This window comes from Furipterus horrens, unplaced genomic scaffold (assembly GCF_987537825.1).
Source record: "Furipterus horrens unplaced genomic scaffold, mFurHor1.1.pri manual_scaffold_3, whole genome shotgun sequence".
NCBI lineage: Eukaryota > Metazoa > Chordata > Mammalia > Chiroptera > Furipteridae > Furipterus > Furipterus horrens.
Window position 1 is genome coordinate 99364462 of NW_028327173.1, and position 24443 is coordinate 99388904.

Genomic DNA, 24443 nt, shown 5'->3' on the forward strand with positions numbered 1-24443 from the left:
AAAACATATAAGAATAAATACACAATTTTTTATAAATTCCAGGCCCCCCCTCACATGTGTACTGCTTTGTAATCTGTAAAATGCTTCTTACCACTAAATGATAATGTCTCTTAGGGTTGGTTATGTCTGTTTTGCTCACTTGTGTACACCACCATCTGGCAGTACCTAGCACATAGTACTTACACAACAGATATTTGAAGAATAAAGGAATAAACATATGTTACATTTTTATAATAGCTTTGTTAGCAGAACAGTAGGCAACTGTCTAAAAAGCAAACTGATTTTTGTCTAAGACCATATTATTAGTATATAGGTAAGCCCAACCTGGATCCCAAGTCATCTGATTTTCCATTGAATGTTCTTTCTTTTACCTCGGTAAACTAAAAGTCATGATCAACCTTTAATGTTAATAATATTAAATAGAATATAATACTGAGGAGAGTACAAAATGGTCCCTTTGTCACATTCATGGACCTTTCGAAAACTAACCAAAATCAAATCCTGGTCCTGGCCCAAAGTGCCATGATCATGGTCCCTTTGAACCCATTCTTCATTCTGCCATTGGCTTTAAGGCCTCAACCAAATATATGTGCAGTCTTTCTCTGACAGTTCCAGAATCTTTCTCAGGCAATATCTTTCTTATTTTCCATATCTAACCCTTTCCATCGAAGGGAGAGGCTGTCAAGTTTAGTTCAGCTGTCAGTGAAATCACAGCAAAAGACCAATCCTTACCTTTCCCCAAACCCAAATCTATTCTCTTTCAACTCAGGAGTGCTTGCATTTTCCTTCTTTTTGCATGATTTTCATACTTTCTTTTCCTAGTCAAACAAGAGCAAACTGGCCACTTCAGTTACTGAAAATAAGATTGCGCCCTGCTGCCAGCTGTGCTTTTGGTGAGGTTCTTTGATGTCAGCACAGAATGAAGAAAGCGAGGCAATCTCGCACCTGCCACTATTACTGGCTTCTTTTGATACAGATTTTTGAAAGAGCTGACAATCCTCTTGCAGTTGGATTTGGAGCAACGTGGTAAAACAGAACTTAGTAGATAAACCCAAGGGGTTAATTTGCATTTAGTTTGTTAGAAACGCATCTTAAAGTCTCATTGTGGACCCATGAATGAGTACAGGGAAGAGGCTGAAGAAGGCTAGTGAGCAGGTTCTGATACTGGCTTTGTTTCTCATTAGATAACTGGCTGTAGGATGGAGTGAAGAGAGAAAGGAATTGAAATTCTTAACTATGAAGACCACAAAGATCTTAATCTGTTTCATGTTTATAAACCTGCATCCCTCACTCTGTCTAGTCTTTAAGTCCTTTACCCTGACTTTTCCACTCCTCCCTCAGTGCTATTTTTTAACGTTTTAAGGATGTCACAAAATGAAAATAGGAAGTTAGTGTTTCACAAATTAAATTGGAGTACAAAAGATTTTTAAAAATATAAAACACTTTCATATAGTCATTTAGCACTAATTTCTATGTACAACTAGGTCCATATATGAACACTAGTAAATTAAGGCAAAAATAAATAAGCACTTTGGGATCTTATATTGGGTATACTTTCATATTCTGCTGGAAAGACCTAATGTCTGACTACCTCTAATGTGCCTTGCAGTGTCCATCAGGGAGTAGAATCTCAATAAATGCATGTTAAATAAATGAATGAGCACTTCTAGCCATTCCCTTAGAACAGCAATTTTAGCCCAATAAGCAGTACAAAAAAAAAGTTATCTCTGTATTTAACACAATTGGGTAGCTTTTTGGAAAGAGGCAATCAATGATTTGTTTTTATATTAAAAATTTTTTTGTTGAGAAGTTATAGCATCAGCATATGCATTACTTTGGGAGGTTATAATATTTCACCAAACTTTGCCTTGAGCATTTTTCGGCTGTGTTCAACGTAATGTGGTCTCTTTGAACCCTTACTGGGTTACTGTGACTTGACTAGGAGTTCTTTTTCTGTCCATCCCTAGGACCACACATTTTTTCCTTCTCTTTTTCCAACATTACCACTTACCCCTTGAAGCAGTTTGTCAATGTTATTTGGGGCGGAGGGGCAGTTATATCACTCTTTTTTTGTTGTTTACAAAAATAAGGTCTCCAAGAAATTCAGGTGTTTTTTTTTTTCACTTGTCCAAGGTTCAGGTTCTGTGCTCCTTCCAGTACATTATCCTTGTGAAACCTGTGGTCAGTGTAACAAAAAATAGAAAAATTGATTTTTTTTTTTCAAATTTTTTATCAACAAAAGTGTGATTCTACAGGTTGAAAATGTCCTGTGCTTTTTTCCTGCTATTCACAGCTTTGTTTTTAGAATTGTATTGAGTAATTTAGATTATCTAGTTTACAGGGTATTTTATGAGTAATGCTTAGTCTGATGGGTTCTTGCCAGGAAATGTTTTTCCTATCAGGGTTAGAGTGGGAGTTGAGTTTATAGCACACTGAACATGTGACATTGTCTTATTTCATCTAAGTTTAATTTTTTTGCTTTTTAGTCTGCACTCTGCCCCCACTCTTGTCTTTACACTAAAGAATTTTAGAATTTAAAAACTGCCCTCATTTTCAGTCGTCATTGCTAGAACCCAAACTCCTGACATTGTTCATATAGTAGCATTGATAGGACCCTGGTTTTCATGGAGGGCAGACTCTTGAATTTCTTATTCTTAAGTTGCTTAGATCATCACTGGGCTAATATTGTGCTTTTGTGCTTATATTTTTAGTAACTATACATTTTATATATGTATGCATTTATAAGCCAGTCTTCCACGAGGTTGCAATTTAAAGATTCTAGGCCTGAGTACAGTGATTATGGACTATTGAACCAAAGGGCTCTTCCTTGCCTCCCTCCACACACATTGGGAGAACTGCCCAGGGAGCAGGGAACAAGATGAAGCTATTGACCCTGGTGATCATGATTATCACAGCCAGGTCGTACCTTGTGCCATGGCTATAGCAGTGAACAATCCAAGGAACATCTCTGCATTATGGCTTTCCTTTTACAGGAAGAAAGCTTTTCTGGTCTTGAGCACAAGTTAGTTTATTTCACTTTCACTTATAATAGACTCCTGTATTCTTTTCATCTGCCTCCCAGATAAGACTTGTTACCTTACAATTATCTTTTTCAGGAAGAATCAACTAATTTCTGCGTTATATTTAATTACTCTTCAATTAGCTTCCTCAGTTTTTTCATCAGCAAAATATAATTAACACCTGGACTTTCATATTGCAAATAAATATATATGAAATTTGTTCCTCAAAAAAAGTGTACATATATATATATACACCATCATATATGACAGAAATAAAAACCTAGTTATATATTTAGAATCTGCAAATGCCAATTCAAAAAGTTAATTGTAATTCTTAGTCTTCATCTCAACTATTCTCAATAATCAATAGCTTGAGTGACATTTGGGAAAAAATTCTCTTTAACACTGTTACTGTTAACATACATGCTTTTATAGTGCAGCAGAAATTTCCCTGTTCTATAGAGAAGGAATTCTTAGTACATGCAGTTAATTTAAAAGGCATTCTGAAACATTCCACTCCAAGTGAAAGTGATTGTTTTGGAGTTAAAATAAAGCAGCACTTTGTTCTTATGTTTTCTTTTTCCTTGCATTATAATGGAAGCTATTAATGAACCCTGTGAATACCAGCACCAATCACATGCATTATCTTCTTTAAGCCTCACTGTTCTTAAGTTTATTAATAGAAGAAAACACTGGACCTATAGTCTTCTTAACAAAAGTTACAGCTTGTACGTTATGTATGAAATTGGAGTTTGATGCAAGATAATCTGACTTCTTTTCTACTGTTAAATGTTGTGTGTGCCTGCTTTTGAGTGAAGTAGTGTTCATTAATTCTGTACCATCTAAAATCTTGTATTTTGTCCAGTCTTTAACATGTTTGACAGAATCAGATTGAGCGTGATTTTGTCAGAGGTTTCTTCCAAAAGTAAATTTTTTAAGATCAGAGAAACCACAGCACATTATAAATGTTCAGTTTTGAAGGAGACTGACCAACAGTTATAGAGAACACAAACAAGGACAGAGTGGAAAGATAATGAAAGAAAACTCTTAAGTAATTTAACCTTTTTTTAAAAAAATCTGTACAAAAATAGTCCTTTCACCATTTGGTTCTCAAAAGGAAGTTGACAGTGGTGGTATTACTTTCCGTTTCTCCTTAGAAAACTAAGACAGTAGTACTGTACATAGTGAATCCAGCGGTGAAGATGGGCAGCCTGTGTTTTCATTAAATCCCTTTTCCCTTTCCCACCTTGATTTCAGGTGTCAGAAACTATCTGAAAGAAGCATTGGTGAATATAATTGCAGTACACGCAGAGGTAAGCTATCATTAGCTGTTCCTAAGAGATACAGGTAACTGGAAAAGGAGAAAAGGAGGCTAATTTATGGTTTTTATGGTGGCCTTTTTTCCCCAACTTTTTTGTGCATTCCTTTGTGTTTAACAAATTAAAGTCAGGACAAGTCCTCATAATGCACCACTTCTCCTTATTTTAAACCTTCTTTCAGGTGTTTACTATTTCCAAGGAATTGGTGCCTCGGGTCCTATCAAAGGTGGTGGAAGCAGTTTCTGAAGAGCTCAGTCGACTCATGCAGTGTGTTTCATCCTTTAGTAAAAATGGAGCATTACAGGTACCAAAACTACTCAGTTCCATGTCAAACTTTCATTTCATTTAAACATACAGGTGTATTTTTAGTCATCAATCTTATGATAGAAATACAGATTTTTTTTTTTTTTCTGGAGCTGCTGATTTGAGATCCACATCATCTCTCCTGCACAAGCCTTACCCATCATGTCTTGTCTACAAGTTCCATTTTCTGTGTCTTTAGAGAAAAGCAAGATCTCGAACAGCTCTTGTGAACTTATCTTAAATGTGGATTCCTTCTGAAGTTCTGTAATTTTTTTTGTTTTATTTTATAGTTGTCTTCACCACATTTAATTTCATAAGAAATTTTTAGCAACTTACTTTTTAAAGCAAATTTAGGAATTTTTTAAAAAGATTTTATTTATTTATTTTAGAGAGAGGGGAAGGGAGGAAAAAAGAGAGGGAGAGAAACATGAATCGACAGGTTGCCTCTTGCACACCCCCAACTGGGGACCTGGCCAGCAACCCAAGTATGTGCCCTGACCAGGAATCAAACCAGCGACCTTTTGGTTTGCAGGCTGGCACTCAATCCACCGAACCACACCTGCCAGGGCTAGCAACTTTCTTTTAATAGGTCTTTTCAAACTATTCAATGTAGTTTGCACAGAAACGACAAATAACTGTCTCTTTGCCTTAATATTCCATTGGTTTATGTTGAAGTAACTTAAATTACATAATTCTAATAACAAGTATAGCCTTTAAAACCGGGTAATTCTTGGTATGAACACACCAGATTGGCAGGAGCCAAGGTGTGCAGGCATGTGGAGAGGGACCTCTGACATGTGAGCTTTCAGTTTTCTAGAACATGGCGTGTTTTTAAAAAGTGCTGGCAGTTTTTCTTTCAGTAATAGCTGGAGAAGCTCTTATCAGGCCAGCACTGTATAGAAAACAACTGTAATCTTTAATACATAAAAATTGTAAAATGTTAAAAGAAAAACAAAAACATGAAAACACTTAAGAGAAATGACCATTAGTAAGTGATTCTGGGAGAAATGGCACTTGGGTGAATTCCTCACTTTTTTATGTATTTTAACCTGAAGGCAGACCCAGGAGTGCCTAAAACTCCACAAAACCTGCATCTTTTAGGCTTGAAGAATAGGGCAAGCACTACAGGAAAGTGAGGAAGCTATCCCAGCGAGCAGAAAGCCAGAGCTATAAATTGTGTATATAAGCTACTTAAATCTCTAGTTGGCCCCTAAACTACACACGCATGGTTGGACCCAATTAAAACTACAGCCAGCCCAATTAAAACCAAAAGAACTGAAGTAAGAAGTAAAATTCTGCCCGAGAGCCAGGAGTTTTCAGTTTGAGTCCAAATAAATTACTTGTTAGAACAAGCAGAACAAAAACAATACTTTTCAGAGGTATATTACAGAATCCAGAGTCTCCCCAGCATTACATACAGTGTGTAGGATACAATCCAAATTTTATTGAAATGTACAAACAACAAAACAGGAAAACATGACCCATTTTCAGTAGAATAGACAAGCAACTGAGAGCAACCTTGAGATCACCTAGTTGTTGGACTTCAAAGGCAAAGGATTTTAAAGTACTTGTGTTCAGTAATGTAAAGGAGACTATGATCAAATGAATGAAGAGATAGGAAATCTCAGCAGTAAAAGAAACCTTAAGAGGAGCTAAATGGAAATTCTGGAATGTAAAATATATGAATTTTTTACAACCTGCTAGATCAGAATAACTGCAAAATGGGGAGAACAAAAGGAAAAGTCACTGCATTTGTAGATCCCATATGAAAAAAAGAGAAAAGAAAAACTGGGGAAAAAATTAACAGAGCAATAGGGACCCCTGGGGCAACATCAAAAGGTCTAACATACACATAATTGAATTTGTAGAAGAGTCAGAATGGCCAGTCAGCACATAAAAGATGGTCAGCATCATCAGTCAGTTGGAGCTCTCACACATTGTTGGAAGTGTAAATCATACAACTCTTTCAGGAAGTAGTTTCTTACAGTTTCTTTGAAAACTAAGTATACACATCCCCTATAACCCAGCCATTTTAATCCTAGGTATTTAACCAGGAGAACAAAAAATATATGTTCACGAAAAAAACATAAGCATGCTCATAAATTTTTTTCATAATAGCCAAAAACTAGAAATAGTCCAGGTATCCATCAACAGAATAAACAAACTATGGAATGTTCATATAACCAAATACTATTGAGCATTAAGGAGGACAAACTACTGGTACCACCTGGACGAAATTCGGGAGCATTTAGTTGAATGAAGGAATCCTAACACCAAAACAGATATTACTATATAGGTTTCTTATGTCTAGTAGGAAGAAAAATTTTCAGGGGAGTGCTTTCCTCTGGGTAGGTGAGATTAAGTAGGAAGGGGCCTGAGGGGGTGGTGCCCACCATGACCATTCCAACCTCTAATATTTTGATACTTCCTAGGAACTGGACAGGCATTTTTCCATTTTGAAAAAGTTCAAATGAATGTAACTGCCCCACTTTGTCCTGTCCCATTGAGAATGGCTGTTTTTGACATCCTTCTTTTGAACAAGTAAATGAGAAAGACTGCAAGTTAATCATCTTTACTATTTATTTACATAAAAGGCCATTGCATCAATCTTCAAAATCTTCCTGAGAATCACTTTAGAGTGGAGCGAGGAGTAGAGTGGCAATTTGCTGATTTTAGTTGGTCTTTTAGCATTATATTTTTTGGCATACACTTTTTTGCGTATTATATAAATAACCACAACTTTTATAATTGGCATATCCATAGGTTAATTAAAACACCATGTTTGAATAAAATTCCTACATGAAGGTTAGTTTTACAGTGATTTGTTTAATCCTAAATATTCAACTGAAAGTTCTACCTTATTTTTTCTCTTTGATGTTTTCCTTGTAGGTATGTTTTTAACATAAACTCAAGTTTAAACAGTAGAGGTAAATTGTCATACAGGTGCTTTTTAGTTACAAACTATTTTTTAGGCTTCTAAAGCACTGAAAAATGAAACCAAACAATTGCTCCCCAAACAGAAAAGTTTCACTAAATATACTGTATCTAATCAACTTTTATCTAGATTGGTTACAGAATATCTGATAACCCTAATTTAAAGAACTTACCATATTTTTTATGATTGTTTTACATTTATGCATTCCTGGAGAATAAGAGCTGTTTCTTTCATATAGTCTCCTAAGCGTCACCCACACTAAGGGTACCTGAGTCACAGGTAGAGGATGTGGGCTTTCTCATCAGAGGCTCTTCTAGAACTCTGAGGAAAACCAATCTGTATAAAGTCACTTTTTTTCAAGCTTGCAAACAAGTGTAAGCTTTAGTTTAGCTTTTCTGTCATAAAAGTTTTGTGCAGATAAAATTCATATAGCATACAATGTGTCCACAAGACAAAAATAGTATTCAATACAGTGATATTTTACTGTGTTCACAGAGTTGTGTAATCATCACCACAATCAATTTTAGAACATTGCATCACCCCAGAAAGAAACCCCAGACCCATTAGCAATCCCTTCCTGTTTTCCTCCCCACCCCTCTCCCTAGCATTAGACAAGCACAAGTCTGTTTTCTATCTGCTGATTTACATATTCTGAAAATTTCATATGAACAGAATCATACAAATATGGCTGTTTGAGACTGGTTTCTTTCACTTAACATAATGTTTGAAAGGTTCATTCATGTTGTATCATGTATCATTTCTTTTTATGGCTGAATAGTATTCCATTGTATAAATATACCATACTTTATCCATTCATTATTTGATGAGTATTTAGGCTATTTCCACTTTTGGCTAATATGAAGAATGCTTCTGTGAACATTCATTTACAAGTTTTGTGGACATATGTTTTCATTTCTCTTGGTTATATACCTAGGAGTGAACTTGCTAGGTCATACAGTTACTCTATCTTTTAATGAACTGTCAGACTTTTTTTGTTTGTTTGTTTGTTTATTTTTTTTTTAGAGAGAGGGGAAAGGAGAAAGAGAGGGAGAGAAACATCACTGTGTGGTTGCCTCTCACTCGCGCCCCCAACTGGGGACCTGACATGCAACCTAGTCATGTGCCCTGCCTGGGAATCAAACCAGTGACACTCGGTTCATAGGCCGACGCTCAATCCACTGAGCCACAGCAGCCAGGGTGTCAGACTATTTTCAAAGGAGTTATGTCATTTTACTTTTCTACCAGCAATGTATGAAGTTTCCAGTTCCTCTACATCCTTGATGATACATGTTACTGTCTGTCTTTCAGATTATAGCCATCCTTGTATGTGAGAAGTGATATCTCATTCTTTTCATTTTCTTGATGGTTTCTTTTTGAGGACAGAAGTCCAATTTATCTGTTTTTTTCTTTCATTGCTTGTACTTCAATGTCCTTTCTATGAAGCCTTGCCCAGCCCAACATCACAAAGATGTACTCCTGTTTTATTCTAAGAATTGTATAGTGTTATTGCTTACATTTAGATCCATTTTGAGTTAATCTTTGTGTTAAGGAAGGGATCTATTGGGTTGGCCAGAAAGTTCATTTAGTTTTTTTCTATATGCTGGCTCTGGTAGTGCTTAGTTGTCTTTAACTTCATTCAAAACAATTTTGTTAGATTGTATGTTAACCGCTGTCACATCAACGTGCATCAAAAAAAAAAAAATCAAAATTGGTGAATTTTTGTGTAGCCATTTTAATATTGAAGATGGAAGAAAATATGCAACATTTTTGGTGTATTATGCTTTATTAATTCAAGAAAGGTAAAAATGCAACGGAAATGCAAACAAAGATAAATGCAATGTATGGAGAAGGTGCTTTGATGGATCGAATGTGTCAAAAGTGGTTTGCAAAGTTTCTTGGTACTGTTGACATTTTGGCCAAATAATTCTTTGCTGTGGGGCTGTCTCACACATTGGAAGATGTTTAGCATCACCCCAGGCCTCTACCCACTAGAAGCCAATAGCGGGATATAGCTGACATACTCAAAATAATCAAATCAATCAAGTTATTGGTGAAAATGAAAAATGTCCTTTACGGAAAAAAACTCTGTGAACTTTTTGGCCAACCCAATAATTTCAGTCTTTTGCATGAGGATATCCTGTTGTCCCAGCATCGTTTGTTAAGAGCCTATTTTTTTCCTACTTGAATGGTCTCAGAACCCTTATCAAAACTCAGTTGGTCATAAATGTAAGGATACCCAATCCTATTGACCTCTCTGTCTGTCCATATACCAGTGTCATGCTTCCTTGATGATTGTTAACTTTATAGTAAGTTTTGACATCAGAAAATGTGAACTTCTCCAATTGTGTTACTCTTCTTCAGAATTGTTTTGTCTATTTGGAATCAGCTTGTCAATTTTTGATTTTTATAAAAAGCCGGTTGTGATTTTTAATAGGCATTCTCCGCATCTCTAGAGCTTTAGCTTAACTTTTGAGATTAAAGTCAGTGTGCCTAGAAGTGCATAGGTGTAAGTAAGTAAGCCAACCCACTTCCTTAAATCTGTGGAGGAGGGGAATAACTCAGGGACAGTGTTTCAGACTTTCCTTCCTCACAAGAAAACTAAGAGAAAAATTACTGGTTAGATAGTAAATACAGATTGCTGGGAAATCCTTATGTAGTTTGTCCTTTTAATAGCAAGATATCTAGCTCTCTGCCTTCACACAGTCATACTTCACTGTAAATTAATTTTCAAAGGAAATTTTGTCATAGCTGATTTCCTTGGACTATTTTCAGAAGTCTGTTCATACCTAATAATCTCCTGGGGGTGGAGGTAACCATGGCCCTACAGTGTTCTGTCAACACTGTCCGCAGAAAACAGGCTGGAGGCTGCCCCCCTTAACCACCTATTTCTGTTTGATAATTGTCACAAACCCTTATTGTCACTTTGTCCTTTTCTCATCTTTAGGCAAGGCTTGAAATCTGTGCTATGAGGGATACTGTGGCTGTTCACCTGACTCCTGAAAGCAAGTGAGATGCTAAATGTTCTTGTTTTGAGTGCTTCATTAATAATGAGGCTGATCTTACTCATGTACAAAATCCTTTAAGGCAGCTGAGCAGAGTGAATGCTCATGATTTTGTGGTGTGCAAAATGTTTATACTCGATTGATCAGATTTTTACTTAAAAAGTGTACACCTATACTAAGCCATGGACTCCTTCCTAATAATGGTTCTTCATAGCATAAAATATGTGGGGTTTTTTTGTTTTGTTTTTTATTCTATAAGATAAATCTTAGTATCATAAATGATGTAGTAGAGCATTGCCTTCTTCTTTTTAAAAAAGGAGAAAATAAGAATTGGGTCTATTCATAGCAGACTTTGAAGGACTGTTCAAGTGTTGTAATTATCATCATAAGAGGAAGCCTTGTGGTTTCTCTGAAAAATTTTGTAGTGGAAATTTGATAGTTTTTAACTGTTTTGAATGAAAGTCAGGATTTCCTATCACTGAAATATCAGTAGGTGAACTGAAACAGCACTAACTACTTGCTTTTACAAAATTGTTTATTCCACTGGCAACATTACCTATGAAATTTTGGGTTATACTATTAATGTGCATGAGAAGCCAAGTAGTATACAAATTGTTTAAGGATTTGTGCAGTATGTTTATTCATTCATTCCCAACTTTTGATAACATAGCTTATGCCATTATTCTTACTGCCATCATTACAACTGAAGGACTTCTTACATTTTTTTTCCTAACAAAGTTAGCTTCTTATTCCTGTTCATCAGGCTGACCATTTCTAGGTGGCTTGCATATTAGTTACTGAACTACACCTTGTCCCAGTGAACCACACCTTTTCCCAATGGTGGTTTTTCTGCACAAAGTGCTAAATAACAGATGATAGAGAGCATTCCTTCCATATTTAATGGTATGCCTGCCTTGTGTATTGATTCTCACTAACTTGACCTTTCATAGCCTAAGTTCTTCAATTATAAAAGGAAGATAATACTTTCTAGACAAAGTTTTGGGGAAAATATGTTGTCACCTTCTAAACTGTTGTTGCACTACAAATAATAAGTGGTATCAGCCTCCTCATTATCATTATTGTCATAATTAAAAATAAAGAATAATAGCATCACATTTGTTTTGACTAATTGACAAGAGGTTTACATGAAACAAGATGTTTGTGGAGGTATGGCAGAGACCTTCCTCAACATCAAAAAAGAGGAGCCAATTTCATATTGGGAAGTAGGTGAAACGTGCCCAAAAGCTATGAGATATCCCTGTACCCACACCCTGCCCATCAGAAACAACTGAAGCTATCTGGTGCCAGTCTTTATGACTATTGGGATTTTGCAGTCCTCTATTTGTTGCTAGGATACCTGCCCCTAGTTTGAGAAATTCTAATAAAAAGTTATTTCCTAATATACTGATGAGAATGTTTTTACAATTTCAAAAACAAAGACCACGTTAAAGTCATGAATACTTATATTTGTTTCTTTACCTTAGTCAGCTGTTTCTTAGTTAATGGTGCAAGTTATTACCAAATAATCTCTCCTAAATGCTTTTCATTTGATTAGTAATTTTTCTGGTACTCTCTCCATTAACAAATTAAACATACCAAATTGTTGCTTTTAAAATTCACTTTTTCCCCCATGAAATGAAATAGTGTTGAATTTTATTTCACAAATTTTCAACATAATAATAGCTAAATTCTGTAAAAACTGTGTTCAGTTATTATAACACATTGGCTATAAATCAGGCCCTGGACACATCAATACTATAAATGTCCCCATTTGTGAAATCTTACACAAGGTCATATTTCTACTTAGTTTCCTTCCTTTCTTACCATTTGCTTTATCTAGAGTTCAGTTTTGTTTTGAAAATTTTCCTAAAAAATTATATGTCCACATTAAGCTTTCATCTCCCGTGAGTAGCATCTTTTTATAAAATTTAGTTCCTCTTTTTCCAAGTTATATTTCATTCCCTAGATGAGTGTTTTGACCCTGCTCCTCACTTTAACTTTTTCTTTGTTTTTTGCTTTTTCTCATATTTCTACATGCTTCACTGGTTTATATTAATTTCATTATATTTAAGATATGCTTAAGAATTTTTAATGATGCTCTTAATTCCACCTAGAAGCATAAAATGTTTCAACTTAAATGTTGCTGCTTGTGTTCCAGGTCTAGTTTTAAACAGGCTTTGGAAGCCCTGCCTCAACTTTCCAGTGGAGCAGATAAAAAGTAAGTTCTGTTTGCTATTCTCAGGAGCCAGTTATATGTGTTCAACAAGACTTTGTTACCTAAAATAATTCTTTTTATATGTAATAATTTGGATTTAAGGAAGAGCAGTATTTAATAGCCCTTGGTAGTATAGTATGCATTATGCTAGTTGTGCCTTGCTTATTTTCCAAGTGACATAATAAGATAAAACCTTTCTTCTGTTTATGACAATTTAAAAATTAGCTTTTTTCTTGTCATAAATGACTATTATAGGAAATGTCACAATTAAGTTTGTTTTGGATTAGTAAACTATATCATTGTCTTTGATTTTCAGGGCTCAATGATTTTTTTTCTTTTAATAGCTCAGCAGTGTAAATTTTGTGCTCTATATAATATAATATAAAGTATGAGAAAGAGTAGATTTACAGATATGATATAATAGTTACATATGTTTCAGTTATACTGCATTGATTGTCTTAGTCTGAGTTTAAACTTTGCTACTCATGTAACAGAAAATTCTGACATGAGACAAAGTCTAGGCCAGGTAAATTTCATAAACGCCCAGCCTACCCTCAACTAAGGCAGTGAAAACTTTGTAGATCTTTGCTCCTTCACCAAGGTAACTGAAGTCCACCCACCTTTGCATTTGGTTGATCAGTCCATAAACAAATATTGGGTTCGCCAAAAAGTTCACCTAGTTTTTTTTTCCGTAAAATAAAAGACACATTTTTCATCTTCACCAGTAACTTGATAGATTTGGATACTTTGGGTATGTAGGCTATATCCCGCTATTGGCTTCCAGTGGGTAGAGGCCAGGGGTGCTGCTAAACATCTTCCAATGCGTAAGACAGCCCCACAGCAAAGAGTTATTTGGCCAGAATGTTAGTAGTACCAAGAAACTTTGCAAACCACTTTTGACACATTCGATCCATCAAAGCACCTTCTTCATAGGCTGCACAATTTTTTCTTTTGTGTTTCAGTTGCATTTTTACCTTTCTTGAAATAATACACTGAAAATGTTGCATATATTCTTTCATTTTCAATATTAAAATGGCTACACAAAATTTACCAATTTTGATAAGTTTTTTTTAAATGCACACTAATGTGGCAGCTGTCAGCATACAATCTAACAAAATTGTTTCGAAATGAAGTTAAAGACAACTAAACACTGCTAAGAGCCATCATACGGGAAAAACTAAGTGAACTTTTTGGCTAACCCAATATTTATGGTGGTGTTCAACTGCATGAAAAACTTAGCATGGGCTCTGTGATCTAGCACAGGTGAATGTTGTAGAAACTGAGGGGGCAGAGAGAACACATGAGACTGGGCTAGTGGTAGGAAAATATCATGGAGATTTGGACTGGGCTAGGAAGAATATATAGCAGACCGTTTCTTTTGTTTATATGTTCCTGTGTATGTTCCTAAACGGGCAAGTGGATGGCTGTATACAAGCAGTATCACAACCCTGTCTGCTGTTTTCCTGCTGCTTCTCACACTAACTTTTAAGCTCTATCTCAAGTGATTCTAAACCCTACTTATTTCTTTAAAACAAATATAATAAAAGATTAAAACTATTATTATAACATAAAGAACATAGCTCTTGGGGGTCATCAAGAACAACAGCCACCCTGCTGTAGTCCTGGATGGGGACTATAGTTCAGATCTGCTATTGGGACAGTGTTCTAATATTGAGCATTGTTAAACCATGAAATAATCTCTTGACCCCAATACCAGTAAGCCCAATTTCTTGGTTTCTTCATCTGAACCAGATGAAGCTAAGATCCCTTCTGGCCCTAAAATTATATAGACATATTAGACCAGTTAAGGAAACAAATTGAATTACCAAGTACATAGTAGAATGATATGCCCAGTAGAATTAGAAGTAACCCTGGTTCTTCTGGTGCTTAATTCACTTCAGTTTACCACTTGTTGGTATTTGTTTTAAAAAAAAAAAAAGAAGAAGAAGAGGAACAAAGACTGGGCAAATCGTTGTCCAGGGGTGGCAGTAAATGGAAAAGTGCTGAAAGGGGCAACACAAGAGAATTTGGAGGATAGACCTGTTCTTCCCCCTGATTATGGGATTTGTAGTCTGCTAAGTTGTGTTTATCAACATTCATAGAGCCATATGCCAAAAAGATTACATTTTAGTGTATGTAAATTTTTTGAAAAGTGAATTAATATATACAGGTACAAACAGTCTGTTTTAGGGAGGATTCTAATCTTGGGAAAGGGAAAAGGAAGGAGATTTTTATATATAAATATGTACCTGTCTTTTTCCTTTTTTGATTGACTTATTTCTGTTATTGAGTTAAGAATTCACACATAAATAACACAGTTGGCTGCCCTGCATGTTTTCCAAGCTTCATTATGTCAGGTTGTAAATTGTCTCTGCTCCCCACAGGTTACTGGAAGAGCTGCTGAACAAGTTCAAGAGCAGCATGCACTTGCAGCTCACCTGCTTCCAAGCTGCTTCTTCAACCATGATGAAGACATAAATACCTCCAAATTAGGGCAACCCTAAAATAACAAGTAAAAAGTCATTTGTGTTCTTAAGTGTTCTAAAGATATTTGTATATAAAGCATTAGGTTTGCAATTTCTCTTTTTTCTCCAGAATTTGTAGTGTAGAAAGATGTTGGTATATGTTTTATCTCAATCAAAGTACCTTTATTTGAAATGCCCAAGCAGTAGTATTTCAGTATTTGTATTGTCGTTTTTATTACATTAGGTCCTGTATGACTTTAAATATATATATTTTTTTCTTTTTTCCTTAGCTAAGTATTTCATGGTGAATGTCACAGGAAGAGTTACTTTTCAGGGAGTGTTTTTGAGATGGCATACAATGTATACTAAAGCATTTTTTCATTGTCTTACTAAAAACTTAACAGCAGCTTTCAAGACTCACGGACAGAATGATCAGAAGAGATTTGAGAAGTTATATCTAGACATCTTTGGAGCTCTCACTCTCCTAAGTTATACAGCTGTCCTTGAAACCTGTATTTCATACAAATAGTTCCAACTCTCCCATTCAAGTAGATTTTAGAAAATTTGCAGTCTGCATTAAAAAAAATGTTATATTTGAGGTAGATTATTTGTGATCCAGATGTCCATAAGGTATCTTTGCATTTTGCTGTCTAAAATTGTTCACAGTGCTAGGTATCTTTTCAATGTAGCTTTTATTTTGTTTTACTTTATTTTGTCTCACTCACTCTTAATTTGATGTGTTACTTCAGGTCAGTGTGCTGCCTGTCCCTTTGTTACGTGTGCTAGAGCTTGGGTACCCCCATAGCTGCTGTTTAGAACAGCTGTAGTCTTTACTGTCTCCCAAGAACAACCCAGGCCCCGGGATGAGCGCTGTTTGCTTCTTCCTCTCTGGTAGTTTCTTTTCTCTCCACTTCTTACCCTTTGAAGTGTCTGGCTCAGTAGCTAAGACAGGGCTGCTGTGGTAGAATCTGTGTTTTCTGAACATGCAAAGATGCCCCTCAGTCACTAAGGCAGTAGGACCTGCTGGTGAACTACGGGCCCTTTGTTCAAGTCATGGTCTTTCAAGTAAGCTCCCCCACCTCACTTCATCACCCCATTTGCTACAGAAAATTGAGTAATTCTCTATCTGTAGTCTATGTGTCAGGGTTTTTAATTTTGTCTGTGGGTTTTGCAGAATCTCCTTTCTTTAATACTGAAATTAGTATCTTTATTAATATAACTAATTTTAGAGTACAGTCAAGCCATATACAGTATCCATTATTTGGAATAAATCAGTGTTATGTTTGTTCATTTGCTATATGGGGGAAAATCATAGTAACTGGAAGTTACTCTTTTATAAATGTGCTTGATAAAGCTTGTTAACATATTGCGTACTGGAGAATTTAAATGCCTTTTAGAAATGATGAGAATTCTCGCCATCCGTATGCAATGTGTTAAGAAATATACAAAATATTGTCTCTGTGAACTAAATTATAAAACTGAAGTCCTGAATATTTGTGTAATTTTAAATATCTAGTATAGAGCGTACAACCAATAAAGAATGTGTCTTACACCCTGGCTGCTGTGGCTCAGTGGATTGAGCGTCGGCCTGCGAGCCAAGAGTCACTGGTTCAATTCCCAGTCAGGGCACATGACTAGGTTGCATATCAGGTCCCCAGTCAGGGGCACGCGTGAGAGGCAACCACACAGTGATGTTTCTCTCCCTCTCTTTCTCCTTTCCCCTCTCTCTAAAAAATAAAATAAACAAGTAAATAATGTTTTTTAAAAAACAAGCCTCTACTAACAATACTTAAGAAAATGTCATATTTCTTCTTAAATAAATTTTGTTTTCTTTTTCCAAATAGCACTGTTGACTGTCCTTTGCCCATCTTTTATATCCTCAAAGAATAAATCAGCTGTGATTGTTCTTCTGTAATTGTATCTTCTAAACAAAAAATCACAGGGGGAAAAAACTCAAATTTTTATATAGAATCTTTAGTGGACCACCACTGTATTAACTCACACAACAAAATTTTTAATTCCTACTTTAGGCATACAAAAATATAGAAAATAATATTACAAACACCTTTGTACCCACCATCAAGTTTTAAAAACAAACACCAAAGATGATATCAAAGCCCCTTGTGTAACCCTGTTTTCTCCAGTCTCCCAAACATAACACTAGCATGACTTTTATTTTTATCAGTTTTATTCTTCCTTTTATACTTTCACTATATATGTGTCACACATTAATAAATATATATATAACATTGTTTTGCATTATTTAAATTTTACATAAGTCATACCCTACATATCCTTCTGCAACTTGTTTCTTTACCTCAAAGTTATATTTTTGAGGTTTGTTTATTTGGCAGGTATAGCTCTGGTTCATTTACCTGCTGGATAGAACCTTCCTACTCCCCAGTGTCTATAGACAGCAGCACCTTACCTGAGAGTCTGTTAGAAATACAGAATCTCAGGACCCAACCCAGATATACAGAATAAGAATCTGTATTTTATCAAGATCCCTGCATGATTTATACACACACTAAAATTTAAGAAATATTGGCATTGAATTTCTTTTATTAAAACTTCACTTTATCTATTCTCTGCTAAAGCATCATCAGAGTGTTACTAAAAAAAAAAAAAAAATGTGTCTTCAATAGAAGATTTAATTTAGTTGACCTTTTTTCCCCGAAGAGTCTTCATTTCAACAGTTTCGTTACTTATATAACCTTTTATAGGTCTTATTTTTACACAATAAATACTTAAATTCCAGTTTACCTTATGTTTATCTAATCATTTTCAGAAAGCACTTATCAGGTACCCTGCTAGTTCTCTACTTGTGGTGGCTTACCATATGCTAGACACTGTACTAAATTATCTCAGTACCCCCAACAGCCTTATGAAAACATTATGAGCTAGGGGGTATGATGTTTATTTCACAGGTGAGTTAATTGAGACTTAGAAGTTAGTGACTTCTCTCCCTAAGACAACAAGGCTAGAAAGGGCAGGATCTGTGTCACACTCAGAGTTGTCTGGTTTTGCTTTTTAATTTAACCAGCACCAGGTCTTCCTCCCAGCTGAACATGCTTTCTGCTGTCCCTCCACTAGTGGCAAAGGTCAGGGAAGCACATGGGCTTGAGAGAATAATAAAATTTAAGCAAAATAGGAATAAGTGAAGTACTTTTATGGCTCAGGAAATGGAGGGCAGGCGCATAAAAACCCCATACCCAAATGAGGTGGTTCAAGGACTGCTATTCCAACAAGTCAAGGGGGACTTCTTGGAAGAAAGGGAAATTTTAAGAGCTGCTTGAGCTACAGAGGAATTTAGTGATTAAGAGGAAATGGCTGAATAATGTAAGAAGAGACCTGAGAGACTTGGATCAAATTTACAAAGAGGTAGCTGAGAAAAAGTTTAAGTTACTCATGGGTGCTTGCTTTCACACCCAAGTAGCATTAGGGGTTTAGCACATCACATCCATGTTGTCAGCCTGGCTTCATGTCAGTTAGTAAACCGAGCCTCTCTTTCAGTGCTGAAAAGTTTTGGAAGTAATTTGATCTTACTAAGACCTTCTATATTAGTGTACCATGAAAGTGGCACGTTCCAGAAATGATTCCAGCATTACAAACCAAGCATCATGGCAGAAGGCACAGCTCCCCGAGTCACTCTCCTTCTCTGCCGTCTTTTCCTGCACTTTTCTTAAAGGGATGAAGAGGAAAAATTACATTTTAATTCCAGATTTGGTAAAAGATGGCCATGTGTGTTTCTGTTTTGGTCTGTGGTGTGGAAATGTTTTATTATTAGTTGCTTAAGGATATTATAATGTGTTTTCTGAAAGTTATAAATTAGTAGCTTTTAAATAAAGATTAGGTTTCTAACAAAGTTAATTATATTTTATTTAATATATGTTTAAATAATTATGCTTTACTGTAGATTGAAACTTGCATATATTTTTGTCATTAAACATTTACCTAGCAGTATTATCATAAAGGTTTTCATATGAATTTATACATTGCTCTGAAAACCTAAAATATGTACTGAATACTTGACACACATCAATTAGAACAGCAGTTTTAATAACTTTAGCTTTGCTTTAAATGCGGGTTTTATGTTTTTATATAGTTGTCATCATGCTTTTTGTGTACTGATTTCATCTCATTTTCTATTCACCCACATTTTAAATTTAGTGTTATTATATGTATCACTGGAAAGCCTTTTTATACCTGGCTAGGTAAATATTTTACAAACGGGATCTGGGTTCTTTGGGTTACTTGCCCAATAGGATGTCTAAATATCTTTCTCCCATCTAGACCCATACTCTTTTTTTTTTTTTTTTTTTCTTCTTAAGTCAACATTAACCATTTATTCAAAGTTTTATAAGTATATGAAAGGTTAAAATCTTTTGTGACATAAAGCCATTTCAAATAGTTTCATGTATCAGCTGAGCACAAGAGAGTGAGAAATAGTGAGTAGGCCCCATTGGGGCATCTCTTAAGACAAGGTTAGCACTGGAGCTGGTCACTCCATCTTCCTCAGCATTGTCACCATGGCTGCTACACCAATGGTGTTCCTCTGATCATTGTTGATACTATTGTGGTTATTATTGTTATTTTGATCACATTTTTTCTTGAATACTCCTATCCCACCTGCCTGCAACCCTTTAGCTAGGCACAAGTCTGAGAACCAAGAAACTTAATTGCCAAGGAAGGTTCACAGAAGGACTCATCACAGAGGGAGGAGGGGAACCAGGGAAGAAGGAGATTATGGGGCCACAAAAATCAAGGGAAGCACAAGAATCACAGAATAAAGAAGCAGATGTCAGAGTCAAATTTTGCAGATATGTCCAAACAGTGAATAATGAGAAGTGTTGTTAGATTCGGCATTTAGAAAACCATAAATGAACAGAGAGTGGTAAGAAAGGAATCAGAAAAACTTTCAACTTTCAACTGATTCTCTTAACTCACTGCAGGGGCTGTCAAGACAGCTGCCTCTTCCTTAAAGATCACAAAGTATCTTTGCCTCAGCACAATAGTGAAGCTCCTGAGGGTCAGTCTTGAAGGCTCTTCCTCAGCTTCCTTCTCTTTTTAAATTATCTTTATTCATGTATGGTCAGTTGCTGCTGCCTATGCTTCTTTGTATTGGAATGACTTATAAATATTTATACCCATCCATTTCTTTTCTCTAAAGTCTTCCCTTTCAAAATGCTTATGGAATTTCTCTAGTTAAATGACAGGACCTCCTGAAACCAGGCCTCACCTGGGTATGTGCCCTATGTCATATGACCATGGAGCTGTTTTCTGTTCTACCATATTCCCTGTGCCCTCCTCTCAGCTGACTCCAAAAGCCCTTCCATGAAGTACCATGTATTGCAACCAGTAGCTATTGGACTGCCTCAGTGTAGCGACAGCGGGTTCTAGCCCAGCAGCTGGCACTGAGTGAGCCCTCAGGAAATATCTGTTGATTGTTATTGATGAAGTTATAGTAGCAAATGAGTCAGATTACCTTTTTATATTTTTAAATTAAGTACGTACAGAGCTAGCTGTGAAATGTGCAGTATCTATATCTCCCTCTTCCTTTGCCTGCTTCCTAAAGCCATGTACTCTCAGCTCTTTTAGCTGACCTGATTCTTTTGATATTGGCCTCGATGTCTCTGGCTTAACAGGTTTATGTTGCTGCATTTTAGTTCTTCAACTTAAATCATTAAGGTCTTCCTACAACAGATAAGAACTTAGCTTTTTCATCGCTTCTGCCAAATGCCAACACTTCCCTTCACCTTTCCTCCCAGGCTGTTCATTTTGATTTGATCATAGTTCAGTGATCAAGTCATTATGCCTGTGTGAATGCCACTCAGTGCTCAGCCAGTAATACACCAAGACCCTTTCCTACTGTACTGTTTGTATTTTCTTTGCACTCCATCCCAGAGCTTCCTCCAACCAAGTTATGCAAATGTCCTTGCACTGTGTACATACACATAGGTATTTTCGTCAAGTTTATTTTGAATAATCTCATCCACAGCTGCCCAGACTCCTCTAGTTTGGACTGGGTGCTCTCAAAGTCAGCCTCATGCCTGTCAGCTTGGGACCTCCCATCATCATCATCCTGGAATTTTCTTCTGCCTGCGTCTCCTCAGTGTTGGACCCCCTGCTTTTTGTCCCGTGCTGCCCTCTTTCTTGATTTGCTCCCTCATTGATAGAACTTAACCTCTGGTAACTGGGTGAGAAAAGAGTGTATGGAAAGGAACACTTTTGAAACCTTGAATATATAATGAAAATCTTTATGATTGCTTGGCTGAACATAGAATACTAGGTCGGAAATCACTGTTTCTCAGAATTCTCACACCTTTGCATTACTGTCCTCCATTTTCTGTTTGTCTCTCTTTGCTTGTAGAACCTTCTCCTTTTCCCAGTTTTCTGAAAGTTTATAATGTTCTCGATGTGATGCTCTTATATTCCTAGTGATGAGTCTAATGTCTTTAGATTCTGGGAGTTTTTCTTGAATTATTTATTCAAATCCCTCTGCTTCGATTTTTTTCTTTACCTTTAGTAATTGGATCTCCTATCCTGGTCCTTGATAAAAATTTTAACATATATTTCTTCTTGTTTTATCTCTTTTGTCTTTATTGTAGTCTCTGAGAAACTTCCTCACATTTATTGTACAACGTTTCTATGGGGTTTTTCATTTCTGTTGTTATTTTTTTAATTTATAAGAAGTTTTTTTCTGACTATTCTTTTTTATAAAGCTGTGTTTATTTCTTATTTTTCTTGGAATAAGAATACTGTTTCAGAACTTTTCTTCTTTTTGCATAGTCTCCAATTTGCTTTATCCTTTTGTCTTAGATGTTAGAATACATGTCATAATCTTTCTACAAATTTCTAGCAAGCTTTGGATGCCTATTCATATTTAGCTCTAAAGAGCGAATAGGATTATGAGCTCCATGCAGTGGATGGGTCTTGGCAACTGAGCTTCAATTAGGACAGTACATATGGGTCTTTTCATTGGGGAATCTCTAACATTATTATATTGAGGTCCTTTTTCTGGGGCTGGTAAGATTTCCCAGAGAGGGTTCTTTCAATCTCATGCCTTCTGGAAGGAAGAAGAGAAAGAAGGCTTGGAACATCATTTTTGTCAGGGCAGTACAGTACCCTTGCTCTCAACTGGATTTGGTATCCCATTTACCTTTTTTGGAAAATAAAGCTCTAGTCTTCTGCTGGAATGGGAAAATGGAGGGCATTGCTGAGCTATGTGGGTAGGAAGAGATTTGGGAACATCTCGCTATTTCTTTTTTTTTTTAAATCCTCACCTGAGGACATGCTTATTGATTTTAGAGAGGGGAAGGAAGGAAATGAGAGAGGGAAAGAAATGACAGTTGGTTGCCTCTCTCATTCACCCCAACCAGGGACTGAACTCACAACCGAGGCATGTGTCCTGACTGAGATTTGAACCCACAACCTTTTGGTTTACAGGACAACACGCTCCAAACAACTGAGCCACAGCAGCCAGGGCTGGCTGTTTCTTAAACAGCCTTTAAACTGATCATTTGGTTTTAATCCCAACTTTATCCCCATTCCAGAAGTTTCCTTAGCACAAATTCTTGGAAATTCCGCAGTATAAGCTAGATTGCAGCTTTGTTTTACATATTGTCAATTTAGGCTCTAATGTTTTTAGATCTGCTAAATTAGTTTTCACTCATCCATACATTTGGCAGCTTTCAAACTCTTCTGTTATTTCCTCTCATATTCATCTTCTCTTTGTGGATTTATGCCATATATATATATTTCACTGTGTTAACTATATAGTTATATATACTATAATATGCAATATATTTACTGTGCATATATAGATGTATACAGTAAATATACTGTACATATGCTGTATGTATACACACACAACTGCACTGTCATATTTTTAGTTTTGGTTAGAGCTAAAGTTAGTGTGTGGTTTCAATCTGCCCTCTATAATTGAAAGTTCAGATTAATTTTTGTTTTATTTGATCATAATATACCAAACTATTTACATGTGTGTGGTTTGCATTTGTTATTCATAAGATATGATTGTTTACTGCAGCTTTTAAAAATTAAAGAGCGTATTAGTGGAGAAAAGCCTTAGGCCTTGTATTCTGATAACCCCACTCCCCACCCTTGGATGCTAAAGGTATCAAGTCAGGGCTAGCATGCAGGAAATATCTTATACTTCTAATTAGAAACAATTCTTAAAATATACTAATGATCTATTCTTGCCAACAACAACAACAATAACAAAAAGTGAAACTTGGATGTCTATACTTAATTTAATAGGAAATATAAGAGACAGAAGAACATATCAATGAATAATCAGTAAAATCTATACTGCAGAAAGCTCTAAAGTAAACAACCCCAATTCTTCAACAAAGAAACTTATGACAAAATTAAATGGAGAAAGGGGGAAAGGTCAGAGGGTATGCTGCATAATAAAATATACTTTAGGTATTTATCAATTTTATTATATGAATATTATTTGAATTGAACCAACAAATTAATTTTTTAAGTAAACAATTACAAAAAGACAACATTCTAATAGTATTTAAACATATTAAGAAATTATATGTAGTTAGGATTTTTAAAATAACTTTTTAACTATAAGTGACATAGTATTTACATAAGATGTCACTATAAAGCTACAGTGACAATAATAGTGTGGTATTGTTACCAAACAAAAGTGGAGTTTGTCTGTCTACCACCAAACACAGGCATATTCTGAAGACAAAGGTTGGTGGAGAAGGAAAAATGTCTTTATTAAAATGTTGCACAATTTGGGGGAACAGGGAACTTCCTGGCTCCAGGTTCCTCTCTTCTGCAAAACACAGAAAAAAAAACATTTTCTCCTAAAAAGATTGAACCCCAAACCATGCCCAGATATCCTGCTCCATTTTTATTTGTCCTTCAGAGCACAAGGCTGCTAAGCAGACTGTTCTCAGGCTTCAGGTTCCTTGGAGTCTGCGTGTGGGGCCGGTGCTGCCATCTGCAAGCTGTGGCTTCTTGCACCAGAGGTCCAGGGCCTCTGCCAACCACTGCAGCCCCATACAGGGCCTCTGTCCATGGATCCCAGAGGAGGAGGCAGAGTTTCTCCCCTCCATCCATTTAAATCTCCCAGCCAAAAACTCTATGCACTCTGGAAGGGTTCAACTCCCCAGCCAATCCTGTCCTTTTCCTGGGCTAAACTAAC

General features: G+C 36.0%; 1 protein-coding gene across 1 annotated transcript in view; it reads left to right on the forward strand.

The window, feature by feature from the left end:
- The window catches only part of EXOC2 (exocyst complex component 2), a 239568-nt gene extending 222757 nt beyond the window's left edge, over positions 1-16811 (forward strand). The window contains exons 23-27 of the mRNA XM_090269916.1: positions 4278-4333; positions 4521-4643; positions 10522-10583; positions 12738-12797; positions 15179-16811. Of these exons, the coding sequence (XP_090126042.1) occupies positions 4278-4333; positions 4521-4643; positions 10522-10583; positions 12738-12797; positions 15179-15272 (395 nt within the window). The 3' untranslated portion in view covers positions 15273-16811. The remainder of the gene's footprint in view (positions 1-4277; positions 4334-4520; positions 4644-10521; positions 10584-12737; positions 12798-15178) is intronic.
- Positions 16812-24443: the final 7632 nt, after the last annotated feature.